At 40.8% G+C, this 13,442-nt stretch overlaps 1 protein-coding gene across 1 annotated transcript in view; it reads left to right on the forward strand.

The window, feature by feature from the left end:
* Positions 1 to 13,442, forward strand: part of LOC149254455 (uncharacterized) — a 352,448-nt gene that overhangs the window by 242,768 nt on the left and 96,238 nt on the right. The window contains 1 exon segment of the mRNA XM_089460161.1: positions 9,182 to 9,239. Coding sequence (XP_089316287.1) covers positions 9,182 to 9,239 — 58 coding nt within the window.

Here is a 13,442-nt window from a genome sequence, read left to right on the forward strand (position 1 = left end):
TTTGAAGAGTTGACTTTGACAAGGTATGGGACCACACGGGACCAAGCGGACCTACGTTAGGTCAAGAGGAAAGATTTTAGCAACCAATGATAGATTTGACCTAAACAAGGAGGAGAAGGGGAACAAAGAAATGATTTTCACTTAAAGGTGCAAAATGTTCCCTATGAGGAACTAGCCTAGGGAAACTTAGGGTAAAAACTAATCTCAAGGCTAGGGCTTGGGATATCTCACAACCACACCGTCGGAATTTCTTCAAATTTGGAGGCCTAGGAGAGACACCAATGCAGTAGAGGCCAAGAGATCAAAGTCTTTCTATGGGCGGTTTGTCGGGAAAATGATGCCCTAGGAGCCCTAATGCGACTAGACCTAGAATAAAGAAAGAGAGGTGAAGAAAAATGTTTCTTTAAGTGATCACCTTATGGTAGACCAGTGCCTAATCCTTTGGGGAGATTGGAGTCAAGAAGAATATGAAGATAGACTTCGTTTCTAGGTCAAGGAGGCTCTAAGATCAACTTCACTTGTCATTAGGGCAAAGGAGAGTGACCTTAAAAGCTTTTATACTTCGTTTTGCAAGGTGAAGTGGCTTATCAAGATAAATTCAATCATAGAGTTATCCCTAGGGGAATTCATTCAACATACATGAGCCATACATAGGGATATGTTTTATAGAAACATAATTCCACAATTTCGTAGTAAATGCATGCAACAGCGAGCCCTAGTATAGCAAAAATCTCATTATCAATGTATGTGACAAAGTAAAAGAATAAATAGCATTAAATTTGTACTTACATGTAAGAGAATATATCCAACCACCAATAAACTTGCCAATCAAGAAGCTCCAAGATAAGAAAAGAAAATCCATTCGTCAAAATTCATCCATGCTCCAAAATTTCGTCCACCAAGAAGGAATAGCGAAAATCTTAAGAGAGATACAAGTCCAAACCAAGTGATGATGAGAAATGAACTCTCATTATTTGTATTTATACACCTCTAAGGAGTTCAATTTAGCTACTTGAGCCTACATTAGCCATTAAAATAAAAATAATGTGCAAATAACTAACTTTTGGTGACAATATGACCAAACTAGCTCATAAACAAAATAACAAGCCTCTCAAGAGGTCGAATGATCAATAATACATGTCATTGGGCTCTCTAGGAAGCCTGATGAAGTCCATAAGTTCCATAATGATGAATAGGACTCCCAAAAGTAATGGATAAGGGGTTGGCCCCTTGTTTTCCACATAATAAACCTGTGGTGCTCCCGATCAGTGTGAGGGAACACAAGTGACCTCATGGGTCTCCAAGTAAGTCGAAGATGCCTGTAGACCATCTGTAAGGGCTCAGATGATGGTGTAAGTGATGCCACATTAACATACAAGTACTGGGTCACCTGCCAAGTGCATGGTACAACTGTGGGGCCGACTGGGCAAAGGTGAACCAAGTGCATCTTCTTCGTCCAATAGGTGAATCTTGAGCAATCTCTGAACATCTCTGGGGATCCATGTATTGTTGTCTACTGTTTTAGAGGCTCATGGCTCTCAACACACACCCTACATGTGCCAATGCAACCCTCTGGAGGTTTAAGACCCTGTATAAGGAGACCAAACCCAAAATGGAGACCACCTACAATCCTGCATAAGATCCAATGCGTCCCCTAGCCTTCCAGTACAATAAGTCATCAAGGAAATCGAGTAAAAGAGCTTACAAATCATGGACAATAGGTGGGGACTTCATAATGGCATGCCCTTCCATAGTGGGCTTTGGCATGTGCTAATGTCTCCAAGCTCCAAATGGGGTTAACCAAGTATCCTATTAGGTGGTTTCTACTTTTAAAGGGGATAGTATGTCCAAGTACATCTTTTAAGGGGTGGTGGCATGTGACAAAGAGATGAATGGAGTAGGGAATGAAAGGGGCAGCCCTGGGTCACATGCTGGGGTACAAGGGTAGCTAATATAAGGGAAGTCCACACTTAGGTATATAATGTATAAGAGGGAGCAATCGTGGTACATGAGGTGCCCCGACCTTGATTTTTTCACCCTTCTTTATATGCCTTTTGCCTTTTCTAATTTTCTTTAATTGAGTGCTCGAGGCTTAAGGGGTAAGAGCATGATGTGTGCGATATAACAGTGGATACCTCCTTTAAGGTAGGGCGGTTCATTGCCCACCAGGGGTTGGGACAAATATGGGTTCCTAAATGATAAGGGAGGCTCATCTGAGGCCTATAGGAACTAGGGTGATGGCCATGAGGATGGGGTAGAGCTCATGTATTGGCTTTTTCCCATGTGCTAAATGTGTTTCTCTCTGCCATCTTTTGCATTTTGTGGTGCATCTTCCTGTTGAATGTGGCCGATAATGTTTTTACTTTTCTTTTTAGCTGCATCAACTTTTGGGTGATCATTCAAGGCTTGACCCAAAGTGTGGGTAAGGGGAGGGGGAAGGCTAACCCTATGTGGACCCTATGGAGGAATGTGGATCCAGGTGGGAGATGTTGATTTGGGGTAGCATCGGATGTGCTCTAGCCACAAAATTTGGTGGAGAGGTTGGGGCACATGAGATCTCCAATACCCAGAAAGGGTTTGGGTAGATTCTAAACATATCAGGAGATATTAAAATAATTAATATTTTAATGGAGTCCCTAAGTCAAAACTTAGGGAAAATAAAATATTAATGTGTATTCATATGAATCTGTGTTAGAATGGTCCAAAAGACATGGATCAAGTCAGATCTAATCTTAGCCGTTGATCAGGGACTTAATCTCGACCGTTGAGATGTCAACAGGAAAAGTATAAGAGGAAGCTTGAGGGTCACTTGGAGAAGTACACCAGAATGATCAGTCATTTTATTCTCTAGAGCGGGGTTTGCTAAGAGAGATAGAATCAATGATCGGGAGAGCAACTGAGGGGCATTGAGTATAGAGAAACTGAGAAGGCAGAGATTGTGCTGGGAGAGTAGCGCAATAGCCAAGGAGAGTGACGTAGAGCCAGCAAGGGCTCATGCAGGGCCACACAGAGGCAGCCAAGTGCTGCGTAGAGCACCAGAGAGGCCAGCGTGTCTGACGCGAGGCACAGAAAGTTGACGCAAAGCCTCCTGGGGTTGACGCAGGCCAAGAAAGGCTGACGCAGGGCCAACGTGAGACAGAGAGGGGCTGATGCAGTCCAGATTGGGCAGACGTTGGGGTTGCAGAGCAGTTTTGTGTTGAGGAGTTGTTGGAAGGATTTTTCGGGGTTTCAGCTAGGAGATTTCTCTCAAACTGTGAGGTATAGCTGCTAAGGAAATTCTCTGTTCGGTAAGCCAGTTTCGGCACCCAGATTGTATTCTGATATTGCTTAATAAGAAAACCCTCAGATAGTTGCACTGGTTTTCTCGCATTGGGTTTTTCGGGGACATTGGTCCAAAAATAATGGTGTCATGTGGTGTGTTTGTTCTTGTTTCTTTTAGTTGTTGATTTGTAATATGTTGAGCATGCACTGGTGTTTATTTTCAGTGTTTACTTTGTAAATAACTTGTTAAAGAAAAATAACATGTAGGTAGGAATAAATCATAAAAAGTGCATGAAGGGTTTCTAAACTAAGTAAACTTAGAAACTTCAACATGGTATCGGAGCGTGATTGCAGATCACAGGAGGACTAAGAGACATCAGCTGAGCGGAGCAATAACAATAGAAAACAGATGTCCCGAGGTGACAAAAGCTGTTTGTAGCAGCGCAAAGGCCAGGAAGTGTGACGCAGAGCCATCCAGAGCCACGCAGAAGAAGTTGGGAGCTGTGCAGAGCCTCAGAGAGGCTAGCGTCGCTGACGTAGAGGGCTAGAGGGCTGACGCAGGGCATCCCAGGGCTGATGCAGACCCATCTGGGGTGACGCAGAGAGGGGTTGACGCAGTTCATAGAGAGGCAGTTGCTGGAGTTTAAAAGGTTGCAGAAATATTGCAAAGTGGCGCTGGTGAGGTACTGTAGTCAAAACAGTACCTGACAGAGCAGGGCCAGAGGAGTTGTTACTGAGGGTTTCTAGCCGAGGAACCTGGATCAGCAATGTAGTTGCACAAGAAGATCAGAGTAGGGGGCATCTCGACAAGCGACAGAAGGTTTTCCAGGAGGGAATCAGGGCTCAGAGGGAGTCCAGAAGAGAACTTCCAGACGGGAAGTAGAGACTCAGAGGAGTCGAACAGAGAACTTCCAGGAAGGAAGTAGAGGAGCGTCATGGCACTTCACAGTGTAAGAGACCAGGATAGACTAGAGGGAGCATCGAACTTCGCAGTCTGGAAGGCTAGAATCTTATCAGTGGTAGACGGGAATCGTGTCAAGAACTTCGCCTTGAAGATGATAGCTATCCCAGTCGACCTAAATGATAATGACAAGTACGAAGAGGTGATGCCAAGGGCCAAGTGCATTATCCTTGATGGAGTGAAGGATCATGTGGTACCACATATAGCCGAGAAGGACACAATAGTTGAGATGTGGGAGGCTCTCAAGAACCTGTACCAGCATACTTCTGTGCAGAGAAGAATGCTGTTCGAGAACCAGATGAGGTCGTATCAGATGAAGAAGGGTCAATTGATTGACACTTTCCTCGGAGGACTGAATGAGATCCGAGACTAGTTGACTGCTATAGGAGCGACACTGAATCAGGAGTTTATGGTGAGGACAACCCTGAATGCTGTCTCAGAAGATTGGGAAGTGTTTGTCCAGAGTATCTTGGGCAGAGGAACTCTCCTACCTTGGGACGAGATGTGGGCAGCTCTTCACCAAGAAGAGATCAGATGACAGTCAAAGATAGGTAGTAGAAGCAAAGGGATCAAGGTTCAGTGGGAGGAGGAGGATGTGGCCCTAGCATCTGAGGGAAAGGAGGAGAAGCGGAAGAAGAAAGATCTCTCCAAGATCAAGTGCTTCCACTATGGGGAGATGGGTCATTATGCGACCCATTGCCTAAGGAAGAAGAGTAAGGGAGAGTCTTCGTAGACTAAGGCAGCGTCAACACGGGCAAAGAAGGAAGTTTTGACAGACGATGATTGTGCCATGAGTGTACACGCATCACTTGAGCGGAAATGGGGAGACATCGAGCTGTAGTCAGGTGGGCTACAAGTGATGAGGGGCAGGATCCTTGAGGTACCTAGCCTCTTGGATTTGACCTTGCTACGGGAGCCTCGACGAGGAGTAGCAGGACTGGCTGAGTGGGTAGAGATGGATGCGGCAGAGAGAACTACAGTGCAGGAGTTCCGAGACAGCGCAGAGCTAGCAGGTTGCAGCAGTGCGAGAGGCATAGGAGTGTTGCACCAGTGCAGGAAGGCACAAAGAGGTGTGCAATGGTGCGAGATGCAGGGAGTTGTTGCAGTAGGCAGAGGTCAGAGAGGGAGCACTTGTCAGCGATAGAGGGAGCTTTAGCATCAATGGGTGTCTCTAGCCCGACAGGGAAGTCAGTTGGGAGATCAGTTACTTACTTCTCAGTAACTGAGTTGCATTGCAGCAGTGGGTAGCACGATGCAACATGATGAGAGGAGGTGCAGTGCAGATGTAGTGCTGGGAGGAAGGACCAGCAACAACACGGATGCAGAGGGAAATGTCGTATAGATGCAATAGTGGCAGTGGCAGAACCATGGGCAACAGTACAGGATGCAACAGTGCAGAGGATGTTGGGCAGGAAGGCCTAGCATTAGCACAGGTACCGATGCTGGATGACCAGAGTAATACTCAGTGAGGAGTATTGCTAGAGCACAGTCCTCACTAAAGGGGAATGTTGATTTGGGGTAGCATCGGATGTGCTCTAGCCACGAAATTTGGTGGAGAGTTTGGGGCACATGAGATCTCTAATACCCAGAAAGGGTTTGGGAAGATTCTAAACAGATCAGGAGATATTAAAATAATTTATATTTTAATGGAGTCCCGAAGTCTAAACTTAGGGAAAATAAAATATTAATGTGTATTAATATGAATGTATCTTAGAATGGTCCAAAAGACATGGACCGAGCCAGATCTAATTTTAGTCGTTGATTAGGGACTTAATTTCGGCCGTTGAGATGTCAACAAGAAAAGTATAAGAGGAGGCTTGAGGGTCACTTGGAGAAGTACACCAGAATGATCAGTCATTCTATTCTCTAGAGTGGGGTTTGCTAAGAGAGATAGAATCAGTGATCGGGAGAGCAGCTGAGGGGCATTGAGTACAGAGAAACAGTGAAGGTAGAGATTGTGCCGGGAGAGCAGCGCAACAACCAAGGGGAGTGATGCAGAGCTAGCAAGGGTTCACACAGGGCCACGCAGAGGCAGCCAAGTGCTACGCAGAGCACCAGAGAGGCCAGCGTAGAGGCCCAGCAAGCTGATGCAGGGCCTGCTGGGGTTGACTCAGGACAAGAAAGGCTGACGTAGGGCCAGTGTGAGACAGAGAGTCGCTGACGCTGTCCAAATTGGGTAGACGCTGGGGTTGCAGAGCAATTTTGTGTTGAGGAGCTGCCGGAAGGATTTTCAGGGGTTTCAGCAAGGAGATTTCTCTCAAACTATGAGGTATAGCTGCTAAGGAAATTCTCTGTTGGGTAGGCCAGTTTCGGCACCCAGATTTTACTCTGATATTACTTAATAAGAAAACCCTCAGATAGCTGCACTGGTTTTCTCGCATTGGGTTTTTTCGGGGACATTGGTCCAAAAATAATGGTGTCATGTGGTGTGTTTGTTCTTGTTTCTTTTAGTTGTTGATCTGTAATATGTTGAGCATGCACTGGTGTTTATTTTCAGTATTTACTTTGTAAATAACTTGTTAAAGAAAAATAACAAGTAGGTAGGAATAAATAAGAAAAAGTGCATGAAGGGTTTCTAAACTAAGTAAACTTAGAAACTTCAACAGGAGAAATGATGAATGGGGTCATAATGAGTGGAATGGGAGTGATATATGTGGATGAGGGAGCAAGAACACACATTCAAAATTGGGGTTTCCCATGTAGTACCATCCCTAAAGCCCAAAGGTTAGTAAAAGAGATCCCACGGGGCTAGGGTTCATGGTTCAAAAGATGTCTAGGGGAAAAGAGCATAGACCTAGCCCACTCTTTCTGCCAAATGCCCCCATTAATCCATGCCCATAAGTGTCCATGATAAGCAAACTACAATACTCAATTACCAAATAACAAGGCATACCTTTAGGTTCGGGAGGCCCACTTTCAAACATATGATCATAACAGATGGGTGAGGGACCACATCGTTGGCTTAGGTGGCAGAGAAATGACACAATGATCTAGTTGGTGGCTGCAAGGGGCTGCCGGCTGAGGACCATCTTGGAGATTTTTTTTCTCCTGGGGATATCACCCACAAAATGGTGGGTAACAGGTTGTCAGAGAGAGCCCTCTCTGGATTGAAGGGGTAGCCTTCAATCTGCAAGATTGGTTTGAAAATGTTACCTTAGGGAGTTTTCCGTTACAGCCTTAGTCACCAGATACGCCGAATTTGAAGCATTAAATTCGAAATTCGGCGTTTTTCAAGGGAAAACGAACATATTCGGCGTTTTTCAAGGGAAATTCGGCGTTTTTCAGACCTTGCAAGGGTTGGTCACCAAGTATCAAGCATTAAACATCACTTTTTTGTGGTCAAATCTCCAAATTTTCATTCCCTAGCTCTGCTAGTTATTTCTCTATAAGGCTGATCTGTTATTGGCATGTGTATGTGGGCTAACAAACTGTGGTTGCAGCAGTCATAAAGGTCTGATATTTGGTTTTGAGCTAACAATTGGTGAGTGCAGCTATTGAAAAATTGATCTATTCTCATATAAAATTTGATATTAAGCATTTAATAGTCTGATTATAAGGATAATCATTATAAAATTCACTCCATACCATTTCTCATATGCATATGATATATCTATCTTTAATATACATTTTTTTTTTCGAATTTCTATATGTCGAATTTTATCGACAAAATTTGAGTTGCCGAACTTTATTCGAATTTCATGGTCCTCGAACTCGAACTCGAACTCGAACCTGGTGACTAAGGTTACAGCCAAGAAACTTTTTGAGCGATAACTAGCTCCATGAACATTTTTTCCCCAAGTCGATCCAAAAGTTCCAAGTAACCAGCATTAAGTCTCCATCAATGTGATGCCAATGACAAGGTGGAAATTCATACAATATAAACTGTAACACAAGTAGATTTGATTATGTTTTATCCAATGTTGCATTAATCGTTATCGGGATTAAATCGGCGAGGGGAAAAAGTCGGAAAAAATTGTAAAAATCGGGAAAAATCGGTAAAAAGCGGGAAAAAATCGTAACATACAAAAATATTCATTTTTTTTTCAATTTTTTAAATATCTAAAGCATCTGCAACATAAAATAAATACATTGACACATAAATATGATAAAAGAACTAATATATAAGATGTTTAATATCATTTCTAGTGCCACATGACACATAACAATGAATCATGTCCTGAATAGTAAGTCCTGACTCATGACTCCCAACTCAGCCTCAAAATATCAACAAAAAATATAATAATGTATCTCATATCATGAGTCATAATGTCATATACAATGAAATGAACCAAATAACTAAAGTCTAATACTACTGATTGCCTTTGCCCCTCTAGATGTAGATGTCGGTGGAGTTGGCAGTGGACTTTGCTGTGCTCTAGAAGTTGAAGAACTAGGAGCTATAGGAGGTAGAACACGTCCTCTACTGGTGACAGGGGTAGCTTGGGTAGGTTGTGTCACCTCCTCCTCCTCATAATTATTATTATTATTATTTTTTTTTGTTTTTTTGTTTCACGATTTTTTCCCAAAAAATCGCAATTTTTACGAAAAAATACATGTATTTATCGGCCGATAATATCGCCGATTTCAAAAACTCGCGATTTTACGATATAATCGCGATTAGTGCAACACTGGGTTTATGTGTAGTTTGTTTCTTCTTTACCATGAGGTCATTTTGCATAGAGATCTCTTTCATTTAGGATATCAGTTTAACAGAGTGAGATTCAGGATGTCTTTCTATTTTGCAGACTCTGTTTTCAAATTTGATTAAATTGGTCAGGTTTTCAATGATTGCTCGGTGAGCTGTATAAAATTGGACATTGCTTTCAGTTTCATATGCTTCTAATTTGGATATCTCATTTTTCTTTTTCTGGTTAACATTACCTACTGTATATGTGGAAAATAAAACTTATTGATTTTAACCAAATGAATTTGTTTTGTTTTTTGGTTTCTCATTTTCAGTTTGTTCGAAGAATGCTTCCAAAGGCGATGGTATAGGACTGCTGCTTGTTATATTCTGGTATGTCATATAGGAGAGTCTCTCTAGTCTTATTCTTTGCAATTAATAGATTTTGCCAGTTGCATCTCAAGCTCATTGGTTCATGGTGATTCTTTGTGTTTTAGTGGAGAGGTGAAGAAATTACCTTCAGTTTTGTATTTATTTAAACATATTACCTCATCCTATTTTTCAAGCTATACCTTGAGCAGAAATCTATGGATATCTCTCATAAATGTGCTATGAAGTATTAGTTTTTTTTACTAACTGTGATGCACTATTACCATTTTCAAATGAAAAGGAATCGTAGCAAACTCTGGTTCACATGAGAACCTAAGTGATAACAAATATCAAAAAGTATACATTCATGTGTGATGCACTATTACCATTTTCAAAACAAAAGGAATTGTAGCAAACTCTGGTTCACATGAGAGCCTAAATGATAACGAATATCAGAAAGTATACATTCATGTTGGTTGAATGTGCCTGGTTGAGGCAGTATTTGCATTGTGCCAAAGTTTCTTTTTTTAAAGGCAGTGACTTGTTGCTAAAACATGGACTACAAGTGAAAAACAAATTATTATGTGCTTGGTGAGAAGAGAAGGCACCTTGCCTTTGCAAGTCAAGTGGATTTCACAATCCCTGTTTAAATTATTGTCTGCCCATATCCGACAAGTTGAGAACAATTTTTTCTAAGCAGGGATGAAATGATGAGCTGTAAAATAAATTTTATCTATTTCTAGTAGTTGTTTAGTGCTAAGTTGCTTTAATGCTACCATTGTTATGAAAGTTATTTTTAAAGTCAGTCTATTCTAGCTTAGTGTTATGAAAAGTTGAAAATCAATGTTTGTCGTCACTTTCCAACATTATCACTGTTACAACAAAATCAAACATTTAGTGCAAAGACTCACTAGGTAACCTAGACAATGAGCAATATGTGGGAGGGTTACCACTGTCACGTCAGCAACTACTCCTTTCTCTTTAGTGAAGGACGCAATCACAATGAGGTTTCCCTGGTAGGGCTTAGGGATCAAGTAACCCAAGTATCTTAAGCTAAGTGCCCCCTAAGGATTCTCATTCTACAGTAAATATCTACTGGATTAAGGTATGTCAAATTATGCCTTGCAGTGAACGAAAAAGTAAGTTTAAGATTTGAGTTCGAAGAACCTATGGGTCAATAAAAATTGTAGGGGTAGTGTTAGGAGTCTCAAATAGGTTACTCAAACAGACCAAATCAAGAAAAACTCAAGGCTGATATAAACTAGGGTTTCAGGGCAGCAAATTGCGGCAAAATTAATGTTTATAACAGCATTAAATTTGGCCATTAAAAATGTATAAAAAATATATGGAGTGAAGGCTAAATTTAGGAGCAAAGTAAGGAAAAACTTACAACAAATTTTGATGGCTTTAATAACATATAACAACCAATATAGTATGATACCAGGCCTTGAAAGTGGCTGAAAAACACAAAAAACTTTGAATTAGCTTCTCTAATGCACCTTTAAATAAAACCTAACTCTAGGGCATACATTAGAAGTCATTAAATGCTAATAACACAAGATTTTGCTGAAAATTAATTGTAATTTACCATGAAATAAAAAGAAAAACGATTTTAGGGTTTTGATAGAATGCCACAAATGATAAAGACTAGTGCCTTAACAATCTAGGGCAAATTGATTCTAGGATACAAACTATCTAGGGTTTCCTCTGGAGTAATTCTAAAACTAGACAAAACTAGGGCAATCAAGCTAACTTATCCTAGGATTTGCAATTTAGGTTCTCAAATTTCTAGATGCTTAAGGAAAAGAAAAATCTTTATTCTTGAAATACTTGGAGGAAGGGTTTAGCTAAACAAGGGATAGTGAAACACATACCAAATAAACTAACTTAGCATGAGAACATACATCCCATGGAACATAAAACCAAGATAAAGCAAATAAACCAACTTCACCATGCAATATCCAAGATCTACCATATGCATCCATATAAAGAGATCACATTACTTCCAAGATTCATCGAAGGAAAAGTCACTCTACTAGTCCTCCATTGCGCACTAGATAGAATAGATCACTAATGAACGAGTGTAATGATCCAAGGGAAATCGACTCCTCTCTATTTATGAGGGTAGCGAAGTCGATCTGTCCTAAATAGACTAGAAATTCCTATAATATAAGTAATCCATATATAAGGTGTATAGGTCACAAAGTATCCAAATCAATGAAATAACATAAAATTGAGCCTCAATTAGCCCACACATGTGAGTCTAATGTCCTCCGAAGGTGATGTTATCATCCAAAGAGCATAAATCTCCATGAAAAAGTGCAAGTAACAACTCATGGGACTTGTCTTATCCCCCAAGTCATGGATCTCCATCCAAATGAGGTGTCATATCACCAAAATAGCTCTCCAAAGCTCACATCATCTTGAAAAATGCTCACATCATTATGAAAAGAGGAACTAGGATAACGTTCTTAATGAATAAATGACATCATCAAGGCAGTGGGAGCATCTACCCCTCCAAAAGGGTTCCAAGTGATCAATACCATCAAGAAATTTGCAACATCCATCAAGAAGATACAATGCCAGCTTGGGGGTGTGCAATCATCTCAGAGGTGCACCATCTCTCAAGTCAAACCCTTGGCTCCAATTCTTAGTGTCCAAGTTCTTGTGATTGTAGGAGGGTGAGCCAACACTCCTCAACAATGTTCCAACACCCTCCATTAGGTGTCCTGCATTATCATGGAATGGGGCGTTAGATGCCCTACAATGTGTTGTAGAAGCATCACCTATCCCTCAAGGGATCTTGGCTGGACTTGTAAGAATCATCTATCACATACTCGAGGAATCAAATGAGATCAACATCATGGGTACAAGAGCCATAAAATCATGAAGGTGGACAATATCCAATATTAATGCCATCAAATTACTTTACAAAAATATCATCTTCAAATGTCTTGACTCCTACTAGCTTATGATTGTGCACAAGTTACCTCACTTAAGCATGGGAGGGTTATCACGTGACCCTATCAGGTGATTCCAACCCTAATGGGAGGATGATTCTGAGGCTAACTCTTTCAAATGATAGGTTTTATATCTTGAGGCTTTCTTCATGAAAGGACTCATAGTCTTATACTAGAACCATTGTCCATGAGCATCTTTGTAGAGGGAGCACTTAGTTGGTTGAGTTACCTATCCTCGCCTTTGTTTTTCAGAGCCACCAATATTTTCCTTAATCTTTCTCGATTTGATATGAATTGTTTAACAGGCTTTATTGATTTATCAAGTAATAATGATAAAATAATCCCCCTTTAGTGATGGGCAGTTTATTGCTTAATCGGGGTTAGGATATTTATTGAGAGCTTCTTTTACTTTAATAGGCATGATATGGATGTATACTCTTGTGGATGAGTGACTATATAAGAGGTGGTAGAGCTCAAGCTAAAATTAGCTTTACTTGCTTTACATTCCTTGCCATTTTTTTCATTTTAACGTTTAGTTCATGCTCTTATTTTTCTTACAGTTGCATCAATTTCGAGTATAGTCAACTAGTACAAGTGATTGGCAACAACCAATAAAAAGATGAGATAACACATATGGGGGAATGATGACAAGTGTTGAGTATGAATAACATGGAGCGCTACCACCATTAGAGCCTCTTATTTGTGCCCCACCTAGACAATTAAAGAAAAGACCCTAAGGAAGGTCACACTAGACTAGGGATACATGATAACCGTTGAGGTTAAGTAGGGGAACACGTACAAAACAAACAATGGTCTATAATCCAATTTCAATTTGTGATTCATGCTATAATGCCATAAATATTAAATGAAATCACTTGAATGCACAAATGGTTAGAGTACCTCACGATAGATGATGAATACCCACCTTTATCAGATGAGTAGGCTAGATCAATGAATATATTGACTTGATCATGGATAAGAAGCATTTGAGGTTGGCTATTTATGGATCATAGTAGGGCTGTTGGTGGGCATGATGCAATGTAGGAAAACAAATTTCTCCTAGGGTTACCCGTGTATTCAGATGGTTAATAGTCATAATTTTGTATTGTAAATTCTAGCATTGTGTATTGCAAAGACTCAAATCTCTCGAGGTTCAATTCTTTGTTAATTTTCCTATGAACCTAGCACCTGTTGGAATTTCGAAGTTTAACCTGTTAGAAATTCTTCCTGTACTATCTGGTTTATTTCTTCCTGCTTGTTTGATTAC

The sequence above is a fragment of the Pinus tabuliformis genome, chromosome 7, assembly GCF_031772625.1.
Source record: "Pinus tabuliformis cultivar Carrire ecotype Pingquan chromosome 7, CPIR1, whole genome shotgun sequence".
NCBI classification, from domain to species: Eukaryota; Viridiplantae; Streptophyta; class Pinopsida; order Pinales; family Pinaceae; genus Pinus; species Pinus tabuliformis.